Source organism: Heptranchias perlo, chromosome 3, assembly GCF_035084215.1.
Source record: "Heptranchias perlo isolate sHepPer1 chromosome 3, sHepPer1.hap1, whole genome shotgun sequence".
NCBI classification, from domain to species: domain Eukaryota; kingdom Metazoa; phylum Chordata; class Chondrichthyes; order Hexanchiformes; family Hexanchidae; genus Heptranchias; species Heptranchias perlo.
The window spans coordinates 99,953,945-99,977,209 of NC_090327.1; the positions used below are offsets into that span (position 1 = coordinate 99,953,945).

The window sequence follows — 23,265 nt, forward strand, 5'->3', positions numbered from 1 at the left end:
GGAGGTTTGAGATGGAGCAGTAGTTGGACATGCAGGAAGGTTCGAGAGAGGCTTTTTGGAAAGCAGGGTGATGACACCATTTTTGATTGGCGGGGGGGGGGGGAATACTACAGAAGAAAAAGAGGTTTCAGGAATTGAGCCAAGGATTAGTGGGTGATTGTTCAGGAGCTTGGTTGGGAGGGTATCAAGGAATGGGGTAAGAGGTGTAATGGGAATGCAGCTGAACAGATGTCCTCAGTTTTGGAGATAAAGCCATGACTTCTTGCATTGAAAGTTGGAGGTGAAAATGGAAAGTGTGGGGAATGCATTTGGGAGAACAATCTGGAATTATGATTGCTCTCAGAGATGATCTTAAGAATAGGTTTCGGTCGCAGAGTGGGATAGACAATGCCATTTAAGGTAGTCAAGCCAGATATTGTGGTTACCGGCCAGGTATTTGGGAGCCTTTTATGAACAAATTGAGGACTGTCTTACCCAATGTGCCGTCTTTTGCCGTGCTATGTTACTTCAGTTTTAATGAATTGGTATGGTTATTTGAGTGTAAATGTTAATTGTGAAAGTGCAGGACTGTAATCTAATATACTTCTAAAAACTTAGGAACTGTTGGTGACAGCTAAGATGGAAAGTAATTGTACGTTGAGTCTGATATATATATTTAGAAAGCAATAGTGCTTAGTATTAAAATTTCTAAATATTCAGTGCGTTTTTTTTCTCGTAAAACCATTGAGAATTTTGGCTGCTGGTTTACTATTTCTTGCTCGGGTTTTCTGTCTGTTTTCCATTTTCAGTGTGATCTTAGAATCAGTGGAGGCATGTGTTTGAGGAGCTTCTTGACTGATGGATTTATTTTGCTGAACCATAACTCACTCATTAGTATCGATCAGGCATAAGCAAAGGTCTTCATCCATCAGGTGTAGACTTCCATTTTTCTGCAATGCAAGGTGTATGATACTATTTGGCCTCAATATATCAGTTATAGTCTTGTCATGTTTGTACCACCTGTTAGATGGTAGTCTGATCAATTCTGCTTTCTTAACCTGTATTGTATGAGATTACATTCAATGGATACCAGAGTGCTGTGTTAGAAAGAAGGCTTACAGAAAAGGCACTGCTTCAATCAAGGAATTAATTGATGATCATTGTTACTTGAAAAAAAAGGAAATTAGTGACTCTCACATAGCTTTCTACATCAATCCTTTGAAAGCAAGTACTCAAAAGTTAATTGTTTTTTAAATTGTGGTTATTTTCATTGTATGCTGTACATCAATTGTTCATCCTATGTTGTGCAAGGTTATGCCAAGAGCTGTTCCTTGCTTAACTGATGAATCATATTCTGTAGGGCATTAGAATTGCACAAATTAATTGAATTTTTTGTTCTGAGATTCAATTTGCTCTTGCCAGGAGTCACCACCGACTGTAGAGGCATGATTTATTTTTATTGAGAAGCCAAGTTGAACCACCAAGGTTGAAGAGAAAACAATTGAGGGAACAGGGTAATAGTGATGAGTTGCCAATCTTGAAGATTGAGAGAGATCACAGTTTTGAGATCCTGAGTTCAAATAGGGGACATAGTAATGGGTCTTGATTTCAAAACACTGAAGATGTAAAAAGGGGGAATACGTGCAGGACAGCATATTTGGAGCTTAGAAGGAATAGAGCAAAGCTCAAAGGAGTAAAACTCATGGTATCCAGAAAATAGAGACAAGAAAGATTCCAATAGAAAAGTAAGTTGGAACCTGGAGGTGGAAGAGGAATTGCCTATCAGACAATTGTTTTCTTCAACCCAGCTCAGGGCTGCCAGATGTGTTAGAGCTACCCATTTATAGGAACAGCATTCTAGTTATGGGTAGGGTCGATTTGATTGCCAGCACTGGGATGCTGGTCTACAACCACAGAGGCATAGGGAAGAACTTTAATGCTGCTGGATTGAGTGACTATGACACTTTGGGTAAAAGACAATCCGTTTTGTGGTGCTTGCACCCTAAACAAGTGCTTGTGGGTTTGAATTCTAGGCTGCCTGCCCAAGTACATATGCATTTCATTTGATTTCTACTGGGTTGCTCAGTTGAGGGGAACTGTGACTCGACAACAAACAAATTGCACAATGAAGGTTGTTTGATGGCTGGAAATGGGGGTAAAAGCAAGCAACTAATAGGGTGAGATTAAAAAATTATGGAAATATTCTTTTATGTGAAAAAGAATACAGATTGCATTTTCCATTGGTTTGTGTCTGTTAAAATGATGTGAGCAATAAATGCCGGCAAAGTTTTACATATTTCAGAAACTCATATGGGAAGATCTCCAGGAATAAGAGCTGTTTTTGGTTCACCGTTGTCTCGTTGGATGAACATTAGTTAGCACCTGGGCTATCCCGAATTTCAACAAATAGTTTTGAAATTAAATTTCAATTATCTTGACTACATTTATGCGATTAAAAAAAGTGGAATCACTAAATGACTATTCCTCTTGTCTGAAAGCCTGCTCTTAGCTGTGTTTGGTTATTTTTTTTCATTGTTTTTTTTCGGTGGGCTGATGAAATGAAGGATTTAGTCATTCTGCAAGTGGTTGAGCAAATGCGATCAGTAATTTGTGTGCAAAACTGGATACATAGTCCAAATATACTAGGGTGTCAGAGCTTTTGTCTCATGGGCTGCATAGATGCACTACGTGGAGCTTTGGGGTACATGTGCAAAGTTTATTCCCATGTTAATGTTAACTTGTGCATTTCTGAAATTGATGCCAACACATCCTGGTGTTCTGATTGAAGATTTATATGATTGAAGAATTAAGCAAGAGCTGAATAATAGTCCTTTCAAGCATCCAGGCTCTCAAAATAAGTAACATATGTACACATAATACTAAGTTGCCAGGATTTGGAGGCTTCGTGCAGCCCGAGGGCCACAGGTTGGGCAACACTGCATAGTATCTTGAGAATGGTTGGCTTTATTTAATTATACTCTTCGACTATTTTTAGTAAACCATTTTATCTAGTATGTAATCGAATGAAACAGTTTTAATTTTCAGTGTTTGAAAATGTGATTATATCAGCAATTTCTGGGTCTGGTAGCTTGGACCTTAATGAACTGTATTAGAATTTAAACTGCTTTTCGCAGTACCCATTGAGATTATATTGGAATATATAAGGGGAGAAAATTGGGATGGGTATTGGGAGCAGTTTGCTTATAGCTGTTGACAACTCTGTCTTGCAGATAAAATGAAAGATGCAATAATAGCAAAACTTGCCAATCAAGCAGCAGATTACTATGGAGATGCCTTCAAACAGTGCCAGTATAAGGAAAACTTGCCTAAGGTAAGTTCGAAGTATATATAGGTAGGATGCAGTGATGCTTGGCATTTGATTTGTAAATAAAATAGATAACATTACAGTTCAACTCAGTGAGATTAGTTAGCAAGGATTTGTCTACAGAATTAAACTGAGATAAATCTGGACCTAAGAGTTTATGCCATAAACTTAAATATTTCCTAGTTTCCTAGTTTTTGTTACTTATGAGATCCAAATTAATAACAGTATTCATTTGAAATTCGCTACTAAAGTGTGTGAAAAACAATATTTCAAGTTGCTTTTTAAAATCACTTTGGAATTTTATTTTTACAATGAAAATGTTGCCACTGAAGCTAAAGCCCTTTCCAAAAAATAATTTCAGATTGCTGTGAGATTTACTTTTTGATTTTTGGTGAAGTGTTTTTGCACTTTGGGGATGACCACTGTTTCTTTACAGGAAAAAAAATTCTCATTATACGGAAAAAATTGTGCGATTCCAATACCATGTAGTCTGTAACAAACTCTGCCATACAACTGGGTCTCATGAATACAAGCCATATCCCTCAAATTTTAACCAACAACTTTTGCTGCTCTTTATTGTCCTATTGCAAATGATTTTAGCTAAGGAATTAACTTAATGCTTACAGCATTTCTAAGCAGAGTATTTCTTTATTTTGATCAATGAATAAAATTAATCGCTTATGTTTCTACAGTTCACCGGCTATTGCTGTAAGGCCAACTGTTGTTATAACGGCTACTCTTGCAGATGATCGGCCATGCAAAAGCTTTTGTTTTTCATACATTTGTTCACATAGCAATTCTGTAGATTTATAGATTTCATTAAGCTGCAGGTTACAAGTAGAGTGGATATAAATAAAGTTGATGCCAATATCCTCAGTATGAATTGTTGTGGGGGCTTGGGCAGACAGATTGTACTGGATCACCAGTTCTCCACGCAGCAGCAAAAAGTATTCATTGATGTTACTGATATTTACTTGTAATCTGCAGCAAAATGCCTTGTGTAAATCTACAGATTTTTGATGTAGTTCTTCATACATCCAAACATTCTTGTACGGTGGATCAGCAGTTCTAGCCCTTGCTGGCAGGAAAGTGGAGAATGAAGTGTTAAGTTTTATTTTTAATTTTGTGAAGAACCGTTTAGTTTTTCCTGAGTTCAAGGTGCTATATAAATGCATGCGTTTGCAACAGCTGCAGTTGTTGCAAGTAAGCGATTTAAAATGAAGTGCTAATTGAGCGATTTGGAAGTGCGTGCAATGTACAGGGCAGTGATAGGCTTATGCAAGTCTTTTTGAGGTGGAGAATATGTAGAGTCCGAGGCCACCAAACAATTCAAGAGTGGAATACTCTTTCAAACAGCTGCTATAAAATGTTTCAGAATCAACTCAAACTGAAGTACATTGAACGTGTGATGCCCCACATAAACTTTAGAGATTCCACTCCTCCCTATTGGATGAATGTTGGATAGGTTGTCGCCAAACTGCCATGCTCCTACACACCTTCTGGTCCTGCCTGGAATCATTCTGGGCAGAGATCCGGAATGCCATAAAGTCTGCAACTAGCATTGTTAACCTGTCAGACTTGCTGCTCTTCTGTTTGGCGTGGTCCGAGGGATGTGAGGGCCACCAGAGATGCAGGGATGAGCACAATTCATTTCTTGCAGCGAGAAGATGCCAAGGGTAAGTCCTACCCTCCCTCACTACGACGTGGCTTAAGTATCTGTGGGGCATATTCCAGTTGGAGCTTGTGATGTAAAGCCTCCACCTAGAACTGGGAAATTTCTGGTAGTTTGGACTTGTTACTTGAAGGCTTATGCAACAAGTAGCTAATCACAACCCAACAACCACATCCCAGTAGAGGGAAGACTGGGCTAATGTCCATCACTACCTGCTTCTCGGGTACAAAGGAGAAGAGATGCACCCCCAGAAAAGGTCTAGTATTTAAATCATCTATATCCAAATTTCATCGCATTCAGCCACCCCTGTGGCTGCCCTGATCCTGAAGAATGTAAAGCTACTGTACAAATATGGCACATATATCACATTAATATGCTAAACTAAATGCATCCTCGGCCCCCTTCATTTCCTCATCTACTTGCTGCCTCTTGGCAACATTTATCTGCAGACATAGAATCAGCTCTACCTTGCCACTATCCCTCTGTGCTGTCAGACTGCTTGTCCATCATTCAGTCTTGAATGAGCTGCAGTTTTCTCTAGTTTAATATTGGGAGGTCCGAAGCCATTGTCTTTGCCCCCGCCCACTACAAACTCTGTACCCTTGCCACTGACTTCATCCTCCTCCCTAGCCACTGTCTCAGGCTGAATCAGACTGTCTGCAAACCATGATGTCCTATTTGGCACTGAGCTGAGCTTCTGACCCCATAATTCTCTCCATCACAAAGACCACCTACATCCATTTCTGTGACATCGCCTGCCTCCACCCTACCTCATTCCATCTGCCGAAACTCTCATTCATCCCTTTGTCACCTCCAGATTTGACCATTCCAATGTTCTCTCTGCCAGCCTCCACCCTCCATAAACTTTGTTTCATCTAAAACTCTGCTGCCTTTGTTCTATCCCAAACAAGTCCCTCTCCTCCCTTAAGACCCACCACTTTGGCCAAGCCTTGCCCCATCTAATGTCTCCTGCTTTGGCTCAGCGTCCATTTGTTTTCCTTTACACCTCTGAAGCACTTTGGAATGTTTTTCTACATGAGACATTACATAAAGCATTTACATTAATTTGCACTTAAGAAAATGTGTAAACCGGTGTACAATTTTTCTCATTGAATAAAAATTGTTTATTTTGACATATTTTCCTGTTTGTGGATTTGTAAATTGCTTAATTTTAACGATTGGCCTCTTGAAATAAAGCTTATTGAAGAAACAGGAAAAATAAGGATTAATTTCATTCATTGACGAAGATAAAGACATCCTCTGCTTTGAAATTCAGTAAAAAGAATTCCATTACATTTGCTTTATTCGCTGCTAAATGTGTGTGTACGTACAGACTGCTGGAGCATTCACTTTCACAAATTGCTGAATTGTGCCTGGGCATGGAATAATTCGCTAAAACAAGCTCCTTGCTATTAAAGAGGTTTGCTGTCCAACAAAAGTTTGTAATAGAGGTTACAGTGGGCCAGAATTTACTGTCAAAATAATGGTGAGGCTAATGACGCTCATCGTTATTTATGCGAAATCACACAGCAACTTCAGACGAGGGTAAATGCATGGCTAAATGTGAAAATCTGGAAGTTGCTGTCAGATGTGCCGCTCCACCGATAGCTTCCCGAAAAAGGCATCTCTCTGTCTGACTCGCCATTCAAATGCATTGAACGGCGTGAAGTTTCTGTACTTGCATGGTAGATACGAACTAAACTTGTCACAGAAAGTTAGGGCTTGTCCATTTCAGTCTAAGTACCCATTTTAATGGTGTGATGTCTTAATTACTGCCAGGCAACCTCTCTGGCACTGAAAACTAACTTTTTTACAACTGTGGAGTCTCATTCTTTCAGCTTTTAATTGTTTGGAGATTTTTTTTAAAAATGTAAATTAATTTTTTTTTACTTTTTATTTTTTTTCTCTATCTTAATCAAATCTTTCTTTCCCTCTCTTTATTTCACTTTCTGTACCTGATTTGACATTGAATTCACTAATCTAACTTACACTTCCTGGTTAAGACTCTGCGCAGTTCATTAACAGTGCTTCAATCTAATTGGTTAAGGATGCCCTGTTCAGGGTGCCGTGCTGTTTTGATCTCTAACTTACAGCAACTTTCCGTGCAAAAGCTCATGGAAATTAAATGGGCATGGGCAAGTCTAACGAATGGTGGGTGCTGTTTGTTTGCTGGCTACAGTACATTCTGGCCCATTCTGCTTCACAGGTCTTGGTCATCTAATGGCAACTCCAATGTAATAGATTTACTAAAACCTGCTGAAGAAAGGGTTCAGAATTGGTGGTGCAAGCACCGTTATAGCACTAAAAGTTAGCAATTCTTCCTTTATCCTTTCCCCACCCTCCTCCATAAATTTTGAGGGAAGGGGCTTGAAAGATTATGAAGATATGGTTTGGATTTTGTCACATTAATCTTAAAAACATAGTCAGTAATTCACAAATATATTTAACAAGGTTTTAACTTTTTATTTGTGACTTTTTAGCTTCTTGGTTCCTTCTAATAATGCCAGCTGAAAACGTCCAGTATGTCTTCGCTGTTTTAAAAACAATAAATGTCGTTTTGTATTTAACCAAAAGAATTTGCGATCAGCTCATCAGACTTTCATAAAATGGATATTGCATGAACCATGAATTGTTATTTATTAACATATACATTGTTATATTTTCACCAAACCAGTTTCACTTCATTTGAAAATGGCTTTGCTACAAACCATATGTATGTCCGTGTGCATGTTCATTAATGGCTTGATGTAATAAGTGACTTCCTCTCGGTTAACTAGTTCAATGTTAAAAATGTTTTTTTTGGTAAACTTTTAAGTGTGTGTGTGTGTATTCAAACCACTTGCTTTTGTACTGAGTTGCTCACGTATGGACAGTGGGGTAAATTTTACAATTTAGCAGTTCTGATGCAAAGTTTTGCATGACAGGAGTGCATATAGGGTGCAAATGTCAGTACACCCAATTCACAGCCTGCACAATTTTCCATTAATTTTAATGGACAGAAAATAGTGGGGTGGCGGGAAGCATAGAGTCCCGTATTCAACTTCCCAATATATTCACCAGTCATGCGAAGCTCTGCGCCAAGAGTGCTAAATAGTAAAATTTACCCCATTTATATTTAAGCTTGAATTGTGACTGCTGAAGGAGCAGTTTGCATTAAAGGCCTATATTTTGATTGGTGGAAACCTATGTGCTTGAAGGCCCATTAGTGAACACCTTACTTTCATAAAATGGATATTCGCTTGCTTAGCCAATAGCTGTAAATTTTCAATTCAATACAGACATTGTAAAGCATGGATGTTGTTACCTATACAGTAACCTAATGTAACTAAAACAAACTAAAATGAAATGTGAAATCAAAACCGAAGGCTAGTTAATCTAGTGAAAGTAACTTGTAGATGTACTCTAGTGTATTGATGAATGTGGTGAGACATGAAGCCACTTGCAATCTTAAGTGAAACTTGAATCTTAAGGTTTAATTTGTATTTGCCAAAATAAATGAAGCCAGTTGGGTTTTTCAGTTGGTTAATGTGTGCAATTACAAACTGTTGTATTCTTCTGTGTTCTTTAAGATTAAAATAACAATACAAACTGTTGCATATTTCTGAATTCTGCCACCTTCAGTCTTTAACTTTCATATTACTACTTGTCTTACAGACTAACAAACTGCCTATCCAGAATCACCCAAATCACCCTTCGACTTGCATGTTGTTCTCTGTCCTCTCCCTGCCTTTCCTTCCAATGTCGTGTGGACACTGCAGCCTACTGTAGTATCTACAACAAAACGTTCACAGTTGTTACAGATTGCTATTAAATGCTGTCTGGGCTATATTTTTTCCTTTTTAAACTTCAGTACACCAGCACCAGATTCTGACTCCACTTGAGCAATTGAGTTGCAGTTTTCAGGAAAGACTTATGTATAAGACTAACAAGTTTATTGAAATTGAAATTTATTTCTCTGAAAATAGGCAGTTAGATATTTCATGTGTTGGAGCACTAATTCAAGGCAGATCAACTAATAATAGGTTTGGGAACTGATTATTTCTAGGGGTTAGCATACTCTCCACTTCAGGGACCTGGGTTTGAATTCACCGAAGACTGTCTGTTCACTGAATTCACTGAAGGATGCATGTCTGTTTGCTGGCTATAAAAGCCTTTTGTAAAATTAGTTTGGACGGCCCAGTTCTCTGAGCATCCATTCATAGCATAAAATGATTGTCGGTACGGATTGCCATCTCCACAAAAGAAAGCTGGTGTGGGAAATTGTCTTGTTCACATTAGTGAGGTTGGGAAGTGCTCTTCTGAGGTAAGAGTTGATTGTGTTAAGAGGGCAGAGTAGAATGAATCTAATTCTGTATCTGGAAGTGATTACTGGCATTAAGTGCTGGTGGTAGAATACAGAGGAGTGAAGAACTGGCATTATTTAAATGGCTCTTGAATTATGGGGTAGTGCTCTGAATTTCACAAACCTGCCATCTGAGGGAATCAACATTTGAATCCAGCTTATACTGATTGGATGTGTCTGCCTGTAAGAATCCTATGTGAAATGTGTTTGGATAGCTTAAACCCAGTTCGTGGTGGGGATGGGCCCACAGCACAGAACTGCTCTTAATTTGGCCCTAATGCCAAAAGATTGACAATCTTATTTGGAGGAAGGCTGCAAGATGGCCAATGTGGGAAATGAAAAAATAGTTCGAGTGCAGTGGGGAGTACTTTTCTGACATCAAAACAGAGCAAAAAGCTTTACTCGGCATTTACCTATGCTGTACCTGATCAAGAAATGATGCTGGCTACCCAAAATAAGTTCCTTATTTCCCGGCAGTAGCAGCTCTCCTGTTGAGCATAAAATTCAACAATGGTTTAAAATAAGTGGAAAAAGCAGTTTGTCCCTTAAGATTTGGTATATATTTGAAATATTCAAGATTACTTGATTAAACAGATGATTTAATCATAAATTTTGGTTAATGCCACCTTTTCTGCGGTTCCTGCTGTGCACAGATGATGGTTCATATTGTGATATTAAAAATATATTGGTTAGTACGATATTGATCAGGGTGAAGTAACTGCTTTAGGTATATCGAGTACTTTTATATTAATCTCTAATTTGTTAAACTTGCCTGTGTAGGCTCAAGTGGGTGGTATTATAGTTCAGAAATGATGGTGAATTGGTAATCTGATAACATGTCTATTGCCCCAAATGACTGGCAGCAAAATACTGTGACCTTACTGAGGAACTTGTTTGATTTGAAAAAAATTCCACTACTAGTGACATGTTCTGGCTTGGATTTAGTTTTGGGAGTATCTAGATGGGGGTGAATTGTATGCTTGTAAGTTGCGTGCAAGCAAATTGTTAAATTATGCACAGCAAACTTCAGTTCTAAAAACAAATGGGTCACTTGTAAAACTGAATATAAAATGTTCAAAATGCTGTTTAAAATTTAAGTGGGCAGCTCAGCTTTCAATGTCCAATTCCACAGATGCCTTGGCTCAGCTTTTGCATTATCTATTCCTGTCTTTGTGTTTTCCTCTTTTTAAACCCCTTTATGCATCTTCTTGGTCCTCAACTGAAGACAATTTGCTCCTCAGCAAATCCCAGCTCACATCCTGTTACATACACATTGGATTTTCTGGGGACACAGCATATTAGTGTGCCACTGGTCATGCCTAATTTAACCTAGAAATGATTGGGCAAGTTAGTTTGAGGGTGAAGTAATTACACTTTTGCAACAACATTTAATATATGCGGAGGTTGGGTTTTTATCATGTTTTTGGTAAGTGACCCATTTGTTGTCAGAATATTAACAAGTGTGCTTTAGTATGGAATTTTTTTGAAGGATTCAGCTGCTTTCCTCTCTTAAAATTCAAGCCATTCATAGTCACCTGACTGCCCAACTTACATTCCAAATGATTTAACCTATCCAACTTTCTAAAAACCATTAATGTGATTCTAATTTCCGTTCTTTTCCCCTTCTCTTTCCTGATTCCCTTGTTGTCTGTGGTTGTTTGTGGTTGAACTTTCCCCTGGTCAGTATTTTTATTTCCAGGAAGTGCTGCCTGTGCTAGCTGCGAAACACTGCATGATGCAGGCCAATGCAGAGTACCATCAATCAATTCTGGCTAAGCAACAGAAGAAGTTTGGTGAGGAGATTGCAAGATTACAGGTAAGCCTTCTCGGGTCATCTTTAATGCATTGTTGGGTCATTTTAAAAATTAAAAAAAAAATTTGTAGCACCCCTCCAAAGCATCACTGAAATAGTGGATATTGTTTACCATTGTGCCATTTGCCCTATTATGAGATGGGTTTGAGCAGTGCAGGTGAGCTGGAATTTCCAGTTGCGAAGACTTTGACTGAGAACGCTTGGTCTACCTACATTTAAAATGGATGCCCCAATAATAGTGGTCTAACAGAAGTGCTATTCTGTTTGAAATTAAATGTTGTCTGCACCGAGAAACCACCTACTAAAATTCTTGAAATCCTTGTCTTTGAAGTATGAAATGTTTACAGTTGAAGTTCTGATTTTCTCATCAATTGAAGGATACATTTCCAAGTTTATAGAATAGAGAGGATTCAAATTTTTCACAGTTAAATAAAAGTTCTATACAGATCTATATATCTGCAGACAGATGAACATACCATCCTTTGTCAAATGATTGGTGAATTTGGAGGCTCCTCTTCCCACTGTCGGCCACCAAATAGTAGGAAGGAGAAAGAGGTGCCAATTTGGAGGCAAATTACTGAAATATACAAGAACTATAGAGTAGTGAGAATGGGGGACTTCAATTATCCCAATATAGACTGGGATAGTAATAGTGTAAAGGGCAAAGAGGGGGAGGAATTCCTGAAATGTGTGCAGGAGAATTTTCTTTGATCAGTGTGTTTCCAGCCCAACAAGGAAGGAAGCAGTGCTGGATCTGGCTCTGGGGAATGAAATGGGGCAAGTGGAACGTGTTTCAATGGGGGAGCATTTGGGGAACAGTGATCGTAATATCAGGTTTAGAATAGTTATGGAAAAGGACAAGGAACAATCAAGCGTAAAAATACTGGAGAAGGGCTAATTTCAGTGAGTTAAAAAGGGATCTTGTGCAGGTGGATTGGAATCAAAAATTCATAAGTAAAACAGTAATTGAATAATGGGAGACCTTCAAGGAGGAGATGGTTCGGGTATAGAGTAGACACATTCCCACGAAGAGGAAAGGAAGGGCATCCAAAGCTGGAGCTCCCTGGATGACTAAAGATATAGAGATTAAAATGAAACAGAAAAAGGAAGCTGATGACAAATATAAGGTGCCCAATACAGTAGAGAACCAGGCTGAATACAGAAAGTATAGAGGAGGCCTAAAAAAGGGAATAAGAGAGAGTATGAGGATAGATTAGCGGCTAATATAAAAGGGGACTATTTATAAACTTATAGTCAAAGGAAGGGTGGTGCCGATTAGGGATAAAAAAGATCATCTTGTGGAGGCAGAGGGTATGGCTGAGATACTAAATGAATACTTCGCATCCGTCTTCACTAGAAAAGAGTATGGTGCCAATGTCACAGTAAAGGAGGAGGAATATTGGATAGGATAAAAATAAGGAGGAGGTACTTAAAAGATTGGCAGTGCTCAAAGAAAAGTCACCTGGTCCAGATGGGATGCATCCTCTGTTACCGAGGGAAGTAAGGGTGGAAAATCCGGAGGCTCTGACCATAATCTTCCAATCCTCCTTAGATATGAGGGTGGTGCCAGAGGACTGGAGGATTGCAAATGTTACACCCCTGTTCAAAAAAGGAGAGAGGGATAAACCCAGCAATTACAGGCCAATCACCCTAACTTCGCTGGTGGGGAAACTTTGAGACAATAATCTGGGAGAAAACAAATTGACACTTGGAAAAGTATGGGCTAATAAATGAAAGTCAGCATGGAATTGTTAAAGGAAAATCATGTTTGACTAACTTGATTGAGTTCTTTGATGAAGCAATGGAGAGGGTTGCTGAGGGTAGTACGGTTGATGTGTATGTGACGCTGGTTAGGTCTCAGCTGGAGTATTGTGTTCAATTCTGGGCACCACACTTTAGGAAGGAAGGAAGTCAAAGCCTTAGAGAGGGTGCAGAAGAGATTTACTGGAATGATACTAGGGATGAAGTACCTCAGTTATGTGAAGAGACTGGAGAAACTGGGATTGTTCTCCTTAGAGCAGAGAAGGTTAAGAGGAGATTTGATAGAGGTGTTCAAGATCATGAAGGGTTTTGGTTGAGTAAATAAGGAGAAACTGTTTCCAGTGGCAGAAGGGTTGGTAACCAGAGGGCACAGATTGAAGGTGATCAGCAAAAGAACCAGAGGCGATATGAGGAAACATTCTTTCACGTAGCGAGTTATGGTGATCTGGAATGCACTTCCTGAAAGGGTGGTGGAAGCAGATTCAATAGTGACTTTCAAAAGGGAATTGGATAAATATTTGAAGGGGGAAAAAAAATTAGGTCTATGGGGAAAGAGCAGGATACTCTGACTAATTGGATCGCTCTTTCAAAGAGCCGGCACAGGCATAATGGGCCAAATGGCTGCCTCCTGTGCTGTATCGTACTATGATACCCTAATTCATGGCCATACCCTCAACCATGCCATCTTACTTGGCCTCTCTATTCCCATTGTCTCAATCATACTCAAGGCCATCAATGATCATTCCTCGAATGCCTCATCACTAACATCCCCCTTCCTTCAGCGTCCACCCTGGGGGGAAAAAAAATCTCCCACCAAGTCACTTACAACAACACTTTTAAACTCCCAACTCTCTAGCCTATGGCCCTCCATTCGCCACGATACTTCTGCAGCTATCAATCACACCTTCACCTCCAATGCCCTTGTCCCCAGTAAAACTCTTACTCTCGCCCATCCTGGTCATTCCATCTGGTACGGCGCCCATCTTCGTGCTCAAGACCAAGGGGTGCAGACTTGAACTTATACAGCACACAACTGGTTTAGTCATTCATCACCAGATTTGGCTGGACAACATCAAGCAAAATTGGGCCCAACTGTTCTCTGCCAAAACTGCTCACTACTCCAGTATCATCTGGGAATCTCAAGATAACCCCAGGCTTCTTTTCTCCACTACTAACTATCTCCTTACACCCCTCTCCCCTGTCCCCTCCACCCTCAATTCCAACAAATGCAACGAGCTCATAGACTTCATTGGCACTAAGATTGAGACCATCCGTCCCTTCCACTTGCCCACGCCAATGTTCCCCAACCTGCTCTAGCCCTGAATTTGCATCTTGCTCTAGTTTCTCCTATCTTCCCTCATGCTCTCTCTGAACTCGTCCATAAGATCCACCTCCTGCTCTCTTGACCCTATTCCTGCTAAACTGCTGACCACCTAACTTCCCTTCCGGGCCCCCATGCTAGCTGATGTTGTAAATGGTTCCCTCCCTTTCAAATCTGTCTTAATCACCCCCCCCTCAAAAAAACCCTCTTTTTCCCCTCCAGCCCTTGAACGTGTTGACACCTCCTAATTCTATGCTCATCATTCCCACAACTCCATGTTTGAACCCCTCCAATCTGGTTTCCGCCCCTGCCACTGCATTGAAATGGCCGTAAGCAAAGTCACAAATGACATCCTCTGTGACCATTGTGCACTATCCCTCCTCATCCTTCTCGACTTCTCTGCAGCATTTGACATGGTTGACCACTCCAAGCCCAGTCTTGCATCACTGGTGTAAACTTAGATGTTGCATATATTTGGTTGCGTGTACATCTCTGGTAAATGTCCTGTCTAGTGGGTCTCCAGAATGTGTCCTGTGTTCAGTCTGAACAAACTACAAGCATACTTAATTAAATCTCTGCTATCAGCTCCACACAAAAAAATTCTTACAAAGCTTCTTGCGTACCAGAAGTTTTAAAATTGGATTTGATGAACCTGAACAACAACTTTTCAGATTTCCATAGCCTCATTCCTTAAAGTTTCTTTCTCTGTATAATTAAAGGGGAAGGGTTTAGAACAATAATTGAAAAATTAAAACTGCTGGTTTTAGCTAGTCGTGAACAGCTTAACTCATGGTTTTCTATTTTTATAACTCAGCATGCATCAGACTTGGTGAAGACAGTTGCCTCTCGGTATGATGAGTATATCAATGTGAAGGACCTCTCAGACAAAATCTCTCGTGCATTAACTGCCGCGAAGAAGGATAATGACTTCATTTACCATGACCGTGTTCCTGATCTGAAAGACTTGGAGACTATAGGAAAAGCCACATTGGTGAAGCCTACTCCTGTCAATGTGCCCATGAGTCAGAAATTCACTGGTAAGATCACAGTGAGAGCAGCTATCTTTGGCTATTGAGGCAGGTTTGGATTCTTTTCCCTGCCCTTCAGAAGTGTGTATTCTGAAATCAATTTTTGATTCAGAATGCATATTTTTCATATGGAACGACTGCTGAACTATAGATGTTTTGAACTAAAGATAATCTAGTTTCAACAGAGCAGCTACATTTGTGTTGATTCTGGAATAGCCCTGACTCTTGCTTTCAATGGAGAGCAAGAGAAAAGGATGGGTAAAGCATTAAATGGCAGCACCAGCAAGTCCCACTTCCAGGTGAGCTGTAAAGGACGAAAGTGAAGGGGAGATTACATCCGTACCAGTTTTATGCTCCATTATTATGCGATACACTGTCATGTCTACTTTTATAGAAATCTGAGCCTGGAGGCATTTTTTTACTATCTGCCTAAATAGAGAAGACTGAGACTTGCGCATATATCTACAACCTCGCCAACCTACCTGTTGCAGACACATCTCTCCATGATAACATTAGCAGGAGAGCATCTCACAGTCCTTGTGAAGACCAAGTTTTGTCTCCACTGTGAGGACACCTTGCATCTCACAGTTTGGCACTGCTGTTGTGCGAAGTGGGGTAAACTAAGCGCAGATCTACCAGCCCAAAATCGGGGATCTATGTGGTGTGGGTCATCAGCAACAGAATTGTATACCACCACAATTTAACCTCGTGGGCTGGTACATGCCTCACTACCCCATCACCATCAAGCTGGGACACCAACCCTAGTTCAGTGAGGAGTGTAAAAGAGCTTGCCAGGAATAGCACCTGGCATCTCTTGGAATAAATTGCCAACCTAGTGAAGCTACAGCACAAGGCAGCTGCATGTTAACCACCAAAAGCAGACGGAGCTAAGCAGTCCAACAACCAATGGATGAAAGCAGAGTTCTGTAACACTGCCATATCTAGTTGGGAGTGATAGTGGACAACCAAGTTTTTTTAAGTGTAGTCACAGTTGTGATGTAGGGAAATGCAGCAGCCAAATCGAGCACAAGGGATCCCACAAACAGCAATGAGATCATGACTAGGTAATCTGTTTAATGATGGTTGATGCATAAATATTGGCCAGGAGACAGGGAGAACCCCTGCATTTCTTCTAATAGTGCCATAGGATCTTTTAGGTCCACCTGAGAGGGCCTTGATTTAATGTCACCTCCGACAGTGCCGCAGTCTCTCAGTACTGCACTCAAATGTGAACCTAGATTATGTGCTCAAGTCTCTGGGTTGGGGTTTGAACCTGCTGATTCAGAATTAAGAGTGCTACCACTGAGCCAAAACTGACACCAACCAGGCAAATAACAGGGGGAGGAGGACAAGGCGCCACGAATATCCCCATCCTCAGCCATAACTAAGCACAGCATATTAGCGCAAGAGACAAGGTTGAAGTGTTTAAAAGCACCTTCTGCAACCGGGGATGAGGGACTTCAGTTATGTGGAGAGGCGAGAGAAGCTGAGATTGTTCTCCTTGGAGCAGAGAAGGTTAGGGGGAGATTTAATAGGTGCTCAAAATTATGAGGGGCTTTGATAAAGTAAATAAGGAGAAACTGTTTCTGCTGGTGGGTAGCTCGATAACCAGGGACACAGATTGAAGATAGTTGGCAAACGAACCAGAGGGGAGATGAGAATTGTAGTGACGTGGAATGCGTTGCCTGAAAAGGTAGTGGAAGTGGATTCAATAACTTTCAAAAAGAAATTGAAAAAATACTTGAAAGGGAAAAATTTGCAGTGTTATGGGGAGAGAGCAGATGGGTGGATCTAATTTGATAGTTCTTTCAAAGTGCTGTAAAATTCTGTGAAGAGCTCCAAGTGGTTGATCCTACTTCGCCTCCTCCCGAGCTCCTCACTATTGCTGATGTCATTGTCAGCCAACTTGGTTCACTCCATGTGACATTGAGAAACAGCTGAGTACATTGGACACAGCAAAGGCAGTGGGTCCATGACAATATCCCAGCTGGACTGTTGAAAGACTGGTGCATCAGAACGGGCCACCCCCATCGCCAAGCTCTTCCCATGCAAGTATGACATTGGCCTGCACCTGACAATGTGAAAAATTTCTCATGTATGTCCTATCTACAAAAAGAACAAGATTGATCTAACCTGACCAATTACCACCCTATCAACTTGCTCCCAATCATCAGCGAAGTGATGGAAGGAGTCATCAACAGTGCCAGCAAGCTCACCAATAACTTGCTCAGACCCTCAGTTTGTGTTCTGCCAGAAGCACTTGACACAAAGGAAGATGGTTTTGGTTGTTGCAAGCCAATCATCATAGCCTCAGGCCATAGCTGCAGAAGTTCCACAGGGCAGTATCCTTGGCCCAACCTTTAGCTGCTTCATCAATGACCTTTCCTCTGCTTTAAGGTTGGGAGCCTGACTGTTTGCTATCCCAGTGTTCAACTTCATTCACAGCTTCTCTGATAATGAAGCAGCTGATGCCAGCCTACCACGGGACCTGGACATCATCAAGACTTGGGCTCATAACTGATATATAACATTTGTGCCATGTAAGTGTCAGGCAATGACCATCTTCAATGAGAAAAAACAAATCATTTACCCCTGAACTTCAAAGGCACGACCATTGCCATGTCCCCCATTAACATCTTGGGATCAACACTGATCAAGACTTAACTGCACCAGTCATAACACTGTGGTGACAAGAGCAGGGCAGTGGCTTGGTACTTTTGCAACAAGTGATTTACATCCTGATCCCTCAAAGCCTTTCCACCATTTATGAGGCTCAAGTCAGAAGTGTGTTGGGCTACTTGTCACTCGCCTCGATGGATGCAGCTGCAACAATAAAGAAGCTCAACACCACGCAGGACATTGTGGCCCACTTGATCTGTACCCTGCCATTGGACTTTTTATTACTGCAGTCACAGCATGCCAGTGGTATGTACTATCTGCACGATTCACTACAGCAACTCACCAAACTTGCATTGATTGTACCTCCCAACTTTGCACCCTCCACCTCCATGAAGGACCAGTGCAGCAGTCATGCGAGCACCATTACTTCCAACTTCTCTAAATCATACATCTTTTGAACTTGGATATATACTGCTTTTCCTTAATCATCACTGGGACAAAATCCTGGAATTCCCCATCTAACGCTGTGGTGGGGAGCACCATCGCAAGGACTGCAGCAATTGAAGAAGGCGGCCCACCACTAGGGATAGACAATAATTATAGCCTTGCCAGAGTCGTGCACACCTGAAGAACAGATAAAACAAAAAAAACCACAATCGCTGAAGTACTGCTCACTGGTCTCCCACTCCCGGTAAATTTTAGTGGAGATGCTTCCCTTCCGTCATCAGTGTATGAAATGTGCAGTAACTATCAAGTGTTTTTTTTAAACACCAAAGCTTACCTTTTTTGATGAAGATTCGTACTAGCTGTTTTTAAACTGTGTTGGCCACCCATCCTTAGAGCAGCAAAATCACTTCCGGGCTGCTAAATGATGTTCACTTGACTAATACCTGCAATTTTAGCAATAACTTTGGGTGCACTGTACCTGATTAACAAATTTTCATTTTTTCCCTCAAAATATTAATGCAAGATGTTGAATTGGTGATAAAATAGAAGTGTCATTGAATATCACTGCACCCATGCATTTACTATGGCAAAATTTCTAAGATTTAAAAAAAAAACTAAATTTACATATTTAGATCTCTTTGAGAAGATGGTTCCTTTGGCAGTGCAGCAAGCTTTGAGCATATACAATCAGAGAAGGGCTGACTTGGTGAACAGACTGATAGCACAGATGAGAGAAGCCACAAATCTGGCCAATGGGTAAGTAAGAGAATTCTTCAGCTGTTGCCTAAATCATCTTTTTCTTTACATAACCCACTTTGTACCATATACTGATAATTTTGTGGTTTCCTTTATTTTAAGTTAGGCAGAGAAAAGAGCACAAGCTGTTCACAAACAAGACATTTATTCTGCATGATAGATGACACTGTTGATTTGGAGTACTTCGTAAATTTTCAAATCCTTTTTCTCGAGCCAAGTTCAACAATATAGTACCTAAATATGAATCTCAATATTTCCGCTGATAGTTCCAAGCTGATGTTGCTATTAATGTAAATACCTGATGGATGAATCAGCAACCTTGATTTTAAATATCAATGATGTGGAGATGCCGGTGATGGATTGGGGTGGACAAATGTAAGGAATCTTACAACACCAGGTTATAGTCCAACAATTTTATTTTAAAATCACAAGCTTTCGGAGATTATCCCCTTCGTCAGGTGACGAAGGGGATAATCTCCGAAAGCTTGTGATTTTAAAATAAAATTGTTGGACTATAACCTGGTGTTGTAAGATTCCTTACATTTAAATATCAAAGTAGTGCACTGTAACTCTCTGTACACTAGGACTAAATACAAGTTCAAGACTATATTCCCTATTTTCTTAGATGAAGGAATTTGTATCAAAATCCTCAATTTGCAGCATATTTTGTCCACAATAATTGAACTTTATGAAATTTTATCCCAGTTGTTTTCTCTTATCTCTGCTCCAAAATCAACTGGAGAGCATTAATGCTAGTTGCACAGTTAGGCACTGTTTTCTCTCTTCTGCTACTCCTTTTCTCCCTGACCCCCACTGTGCATATCAATTACCAAGAAGTGCCTTTATAGTGAAGTAGGATGGAAAAGTCAACTGTACCCTGGTGAGATCCATGGGGAGGTGGGTGGCAGAACAAATATTAAGAACATTGGCTTGCCCGTGGCTCAGTCAGTAAGGGCACATTCGTGTGTAAAACCCAGTCCTACAGCCCAAGAAAGTCCTCGGCTTGATTCCTCATCTATGTTGCTTTAACTGATCTCATTCAAGACAGTGCTTGGGGTACTACAATTGGCCTCTTAGACCCTGAGTTGGGAGAGGAAACCCAGCCAGGGCTCCTGTTCTTGATAGCTATTTAAAGAACTGTGCTGGGAAGTGTATGCATCAGGCTCAGCTGTGATGTCCCATGTCAGAAAGCCAGCTGTCTCAGTTCATAGATGAAGCTTGGTCGCTGGGGCCTGGTATTATTAAGCAACTGCTGCACCCCAATAAGGAGGTGGGGAATGTCAAAATTGATGGGGGGGGGGAGAAAATAGAAGGGAAGCAAAATTATTTTTCCATTCTGAGCATAAATGGGGTAGCTTCATAAGTCAGCAAGAATAAAAATACTGGATTCATCCAAGGTCTCTGCACACCAGAGGAGAGATGATTGAGTAGCAATTGATAATTGTGTGATTTTATTCTCATTTCTCTCTTAGTGTTCTGGCCTCTTTGAATCTGCCAGCTGCCATAGAGGATATTTCTGGAGACAGTATTCCTCAGTCTATCCTGGAGAAGTCCAAAGGTGTCATTCAGCAGGGTGGCCTTCAGGCAATAGATCAACTTATAAGGGATCTTCCAGAACTTCTGCAAAGAAACAGAGAAATTCTGGATGAGGTAAACTATTTCTTTTCCTATCTTTATTCTCTGCTTCAGGTTTGCGTTTTTTTTTGAAATGTTAGACTCCAGTTGCTAAGTGGGCACTTCCTAAATGTGGACATCTTACTAACTGGTGTGAATAAACTGTTTTCTTTTTAATTTTTTAAAAGTTCTGTCAAGCAACTAGATTTGTATTGTGAGATCTTAAAGGTTCAGTTGATTTAGTGTGGAAATATTAGTGCAACCATTTCATTATTTTGGGTTCAAAGTTAATGTTGTCAATCATCACGGACAGCATTACATCCTCGAATGATATTCCACTTTTGTAACTGAAGTGTAAACTTATTTGAAATAAGTTCATTCCCCTCTTGCAATAGCCGACGAAGGAATCCATTTTTTTTGCGAAAAGTAATTTGTAACCTTTAGTGCCTTATCGAATAGTCCTTAAATTTTGATGTAGAAAAATATTTTGCTTTTAGGCACTGAAAATACTGGATCAAGAGGAAGTCACAGATAATGAACTGAAAGCAAAATTTAAGGAACGTTGGCAAAGGACACCTTCAAATGAACTGTACAAACCCCTGAGAACAGGTAAAAAAAAAATTACTACTCCAGTGTGCTGGGAACCATTTATAAAATTTACTGCTGGTGTTCCTGCCCTTCAAAATCCAATTGCTGAAACTGGATAACATTACCTTCACTCCTTAAACATGTTATTCTTGGGTTCCTGCAGTGTCCACACAATCACTGATATTGCAACTCTGGTTCCCGGTAAAATTATGGTGCTGTGTTCATCTTCATACTCTGCAAATAAGTTTGTAATATCCTCGTTCTAAGAAACAATTTGAAGGATTGAAGACCCGGATGTCTTTGGCTTGCATCTTAAATATTAAATAATGGAAATGTTGGAAATTACTAAACCATTTTGCTTATGCTATCAGTAGTAAGTTTCCATAGTTACCACTGCATTGTTCTTCTACACATTTCAGTGAAAATAAATCTGAGAGGTCTGGTCCTTAAAAAAAAAATACTAATGACAAAATGAACAGTTTTGGTGTTGCCAAAAAAAGTGTTTTATCCCCAAGGGGCACACTGTTCCTGTGAAGCAAGATACATAGTGAAGTTCTCTCTACTCTGCTCCAACCACATGCTTTAACTCCAACTCAGAAGAACAACAGTATGAAGATTTGTACTTCAGTTTGGCAAATCAATTACAATATTTCAAATTAAATACAGTTTTATGCTGTGGTCCCATGCTTGATGAGAGCAGAAACAAGACTGCCCAAGCTCAGTTGATGTGGGATCTTACTTTCCATTCACAAAACTGCAGCATCAAGATTTCCCTTAAGCCGTCAGATTTTCCCATCAACCTTCAGAGAAATAAACTTTAATAACTTCCATTCGTACAGTACCATTAACATAAACAAATTGTCCTAAGGAGCTTTATGAAGAGAAATATACTGACGCTGAGCATGACAGCAGACTTGGGAGAGGTGACTGAAAATTTGTTCTAAAAGATGGCTTTTAAGGATGGGGAGAGAAATAGAGGTGGAGAGTTTTGCAACAGAAATTTCACAGATTAAAGCCAAGGCAGCTGAAGACTAGAAGCAGTGATGGCGTATAGGGAGAGGGGTATGCATAGAAGGCTGGTATTGTTGGGACAGGTAGGAGTGGAGTGTGGCATGTGATATTTTTTACTTTCCACCTATACTGTCTCTGTATGCCTTGTGAGCAAAGTTGCACACTTGGTGCTGAATTCAAGAACATTTTTAGAAATTTATCTTCTGACTAACATTGAGATTGCTAGGGTTGAAATCCTGAAGGAAGAAATACCTGATATGATATGGCAGCATCTTATTTTGGAGCTCTTTATACTGTTAAAATTGTAAGGATAAAGCAGAAAGATATAATTCTGTCCTATACTTTTAAGTGGTGGAAGCATTGGGGAATGTCAGGATAAACCATGAAATCAACACAATGAACATGTGCTATGGGTACCCGCTTCATTATGCTTTATATTTTTCTAAAAAGCCATAAAATGAATCGAGCTTGATATGGATTTCCATTGTTGACTGTTAGGAATAATGTTTTGTATTGTATTAATCCATAGTTAAATGTTCCTCTTACTCGGGAGATATTACCTGTAGGTTCATAATTACTGTGATGTACAACACCTACATTCCTAAATCTTGAAATTCTGAATTTCTGCGCACATACACGTCTTCTTTCTTCCCTTACATTCAGCTGTAATTTGTTTACACCAACAATTTGCACTTGTATAACTTATTTTACCGTAGGAAAAATCTCCCAAGGGACTTCACAGAAATGAGGAAAAAACGTATTTACCTTTTTTTCCCACTTTTTTTCCTTTTCCATTTTGATATCTTGTAGCCAATGTGTCCTAGAACCATAGAAAAGATACAGCACAGAAGGGGGGCCATTTGGCCCATTGTGTCCGCACCAGCTCGAAGAACAACCAGGTGCCCATTCTAACCCCACCTTCTAGCACCCGGTCCGTAGCCCTGCAGCATACAGCACTTTAGGTGCAGGTCCAGGTACTTTTTAAAATA

The 23,265-nt window shown here is 40.1% G+C and overlaps 1 protein-coding gene across 4 annotated transcripts in view; it reads left to right on the top strand.

The window, feature by feature from the left end:
* pdcd6ip (programmed cell death 6 interacting protein) overlaps positions 1-23,265 on the top strand; it is a 106,964-nt gene that overhangs the window by 57,840 nt on the left and 25,859 nt on the right. For 2 of the 4 annotated variants that reach the window (XM_067981158.1, XM_067981170.1), the window contains exons 6-11: positions 3,210-3,310; positions 11,003-11,134; positions 15,028-15,250; positions 18,940-19,063; positions 20,536-20,713; positions 21,175-21,286. In XM_067981158.1, coding sequence (XP_067837259.1) covers positions 3,210-3,310; positions 11,003-11,134; positions 15,028-15,250; positions 18,940-19,063; positions 20,536-20,713; positions 21,175-21,286 — 870 coding nt within the window. The remainder of the gene's footprint in view (positions 1-3,209; positions 3,311-11,002; positions 11,135-15,027; positions 15,251-18,939; positions 19,064-20,535; positions 20,714-21,174; positions 21,287-23,265) is intronic. The other 2 variants (XM_067981163.1, XM_067981177.1) reach the window with 1 other exon arrangement.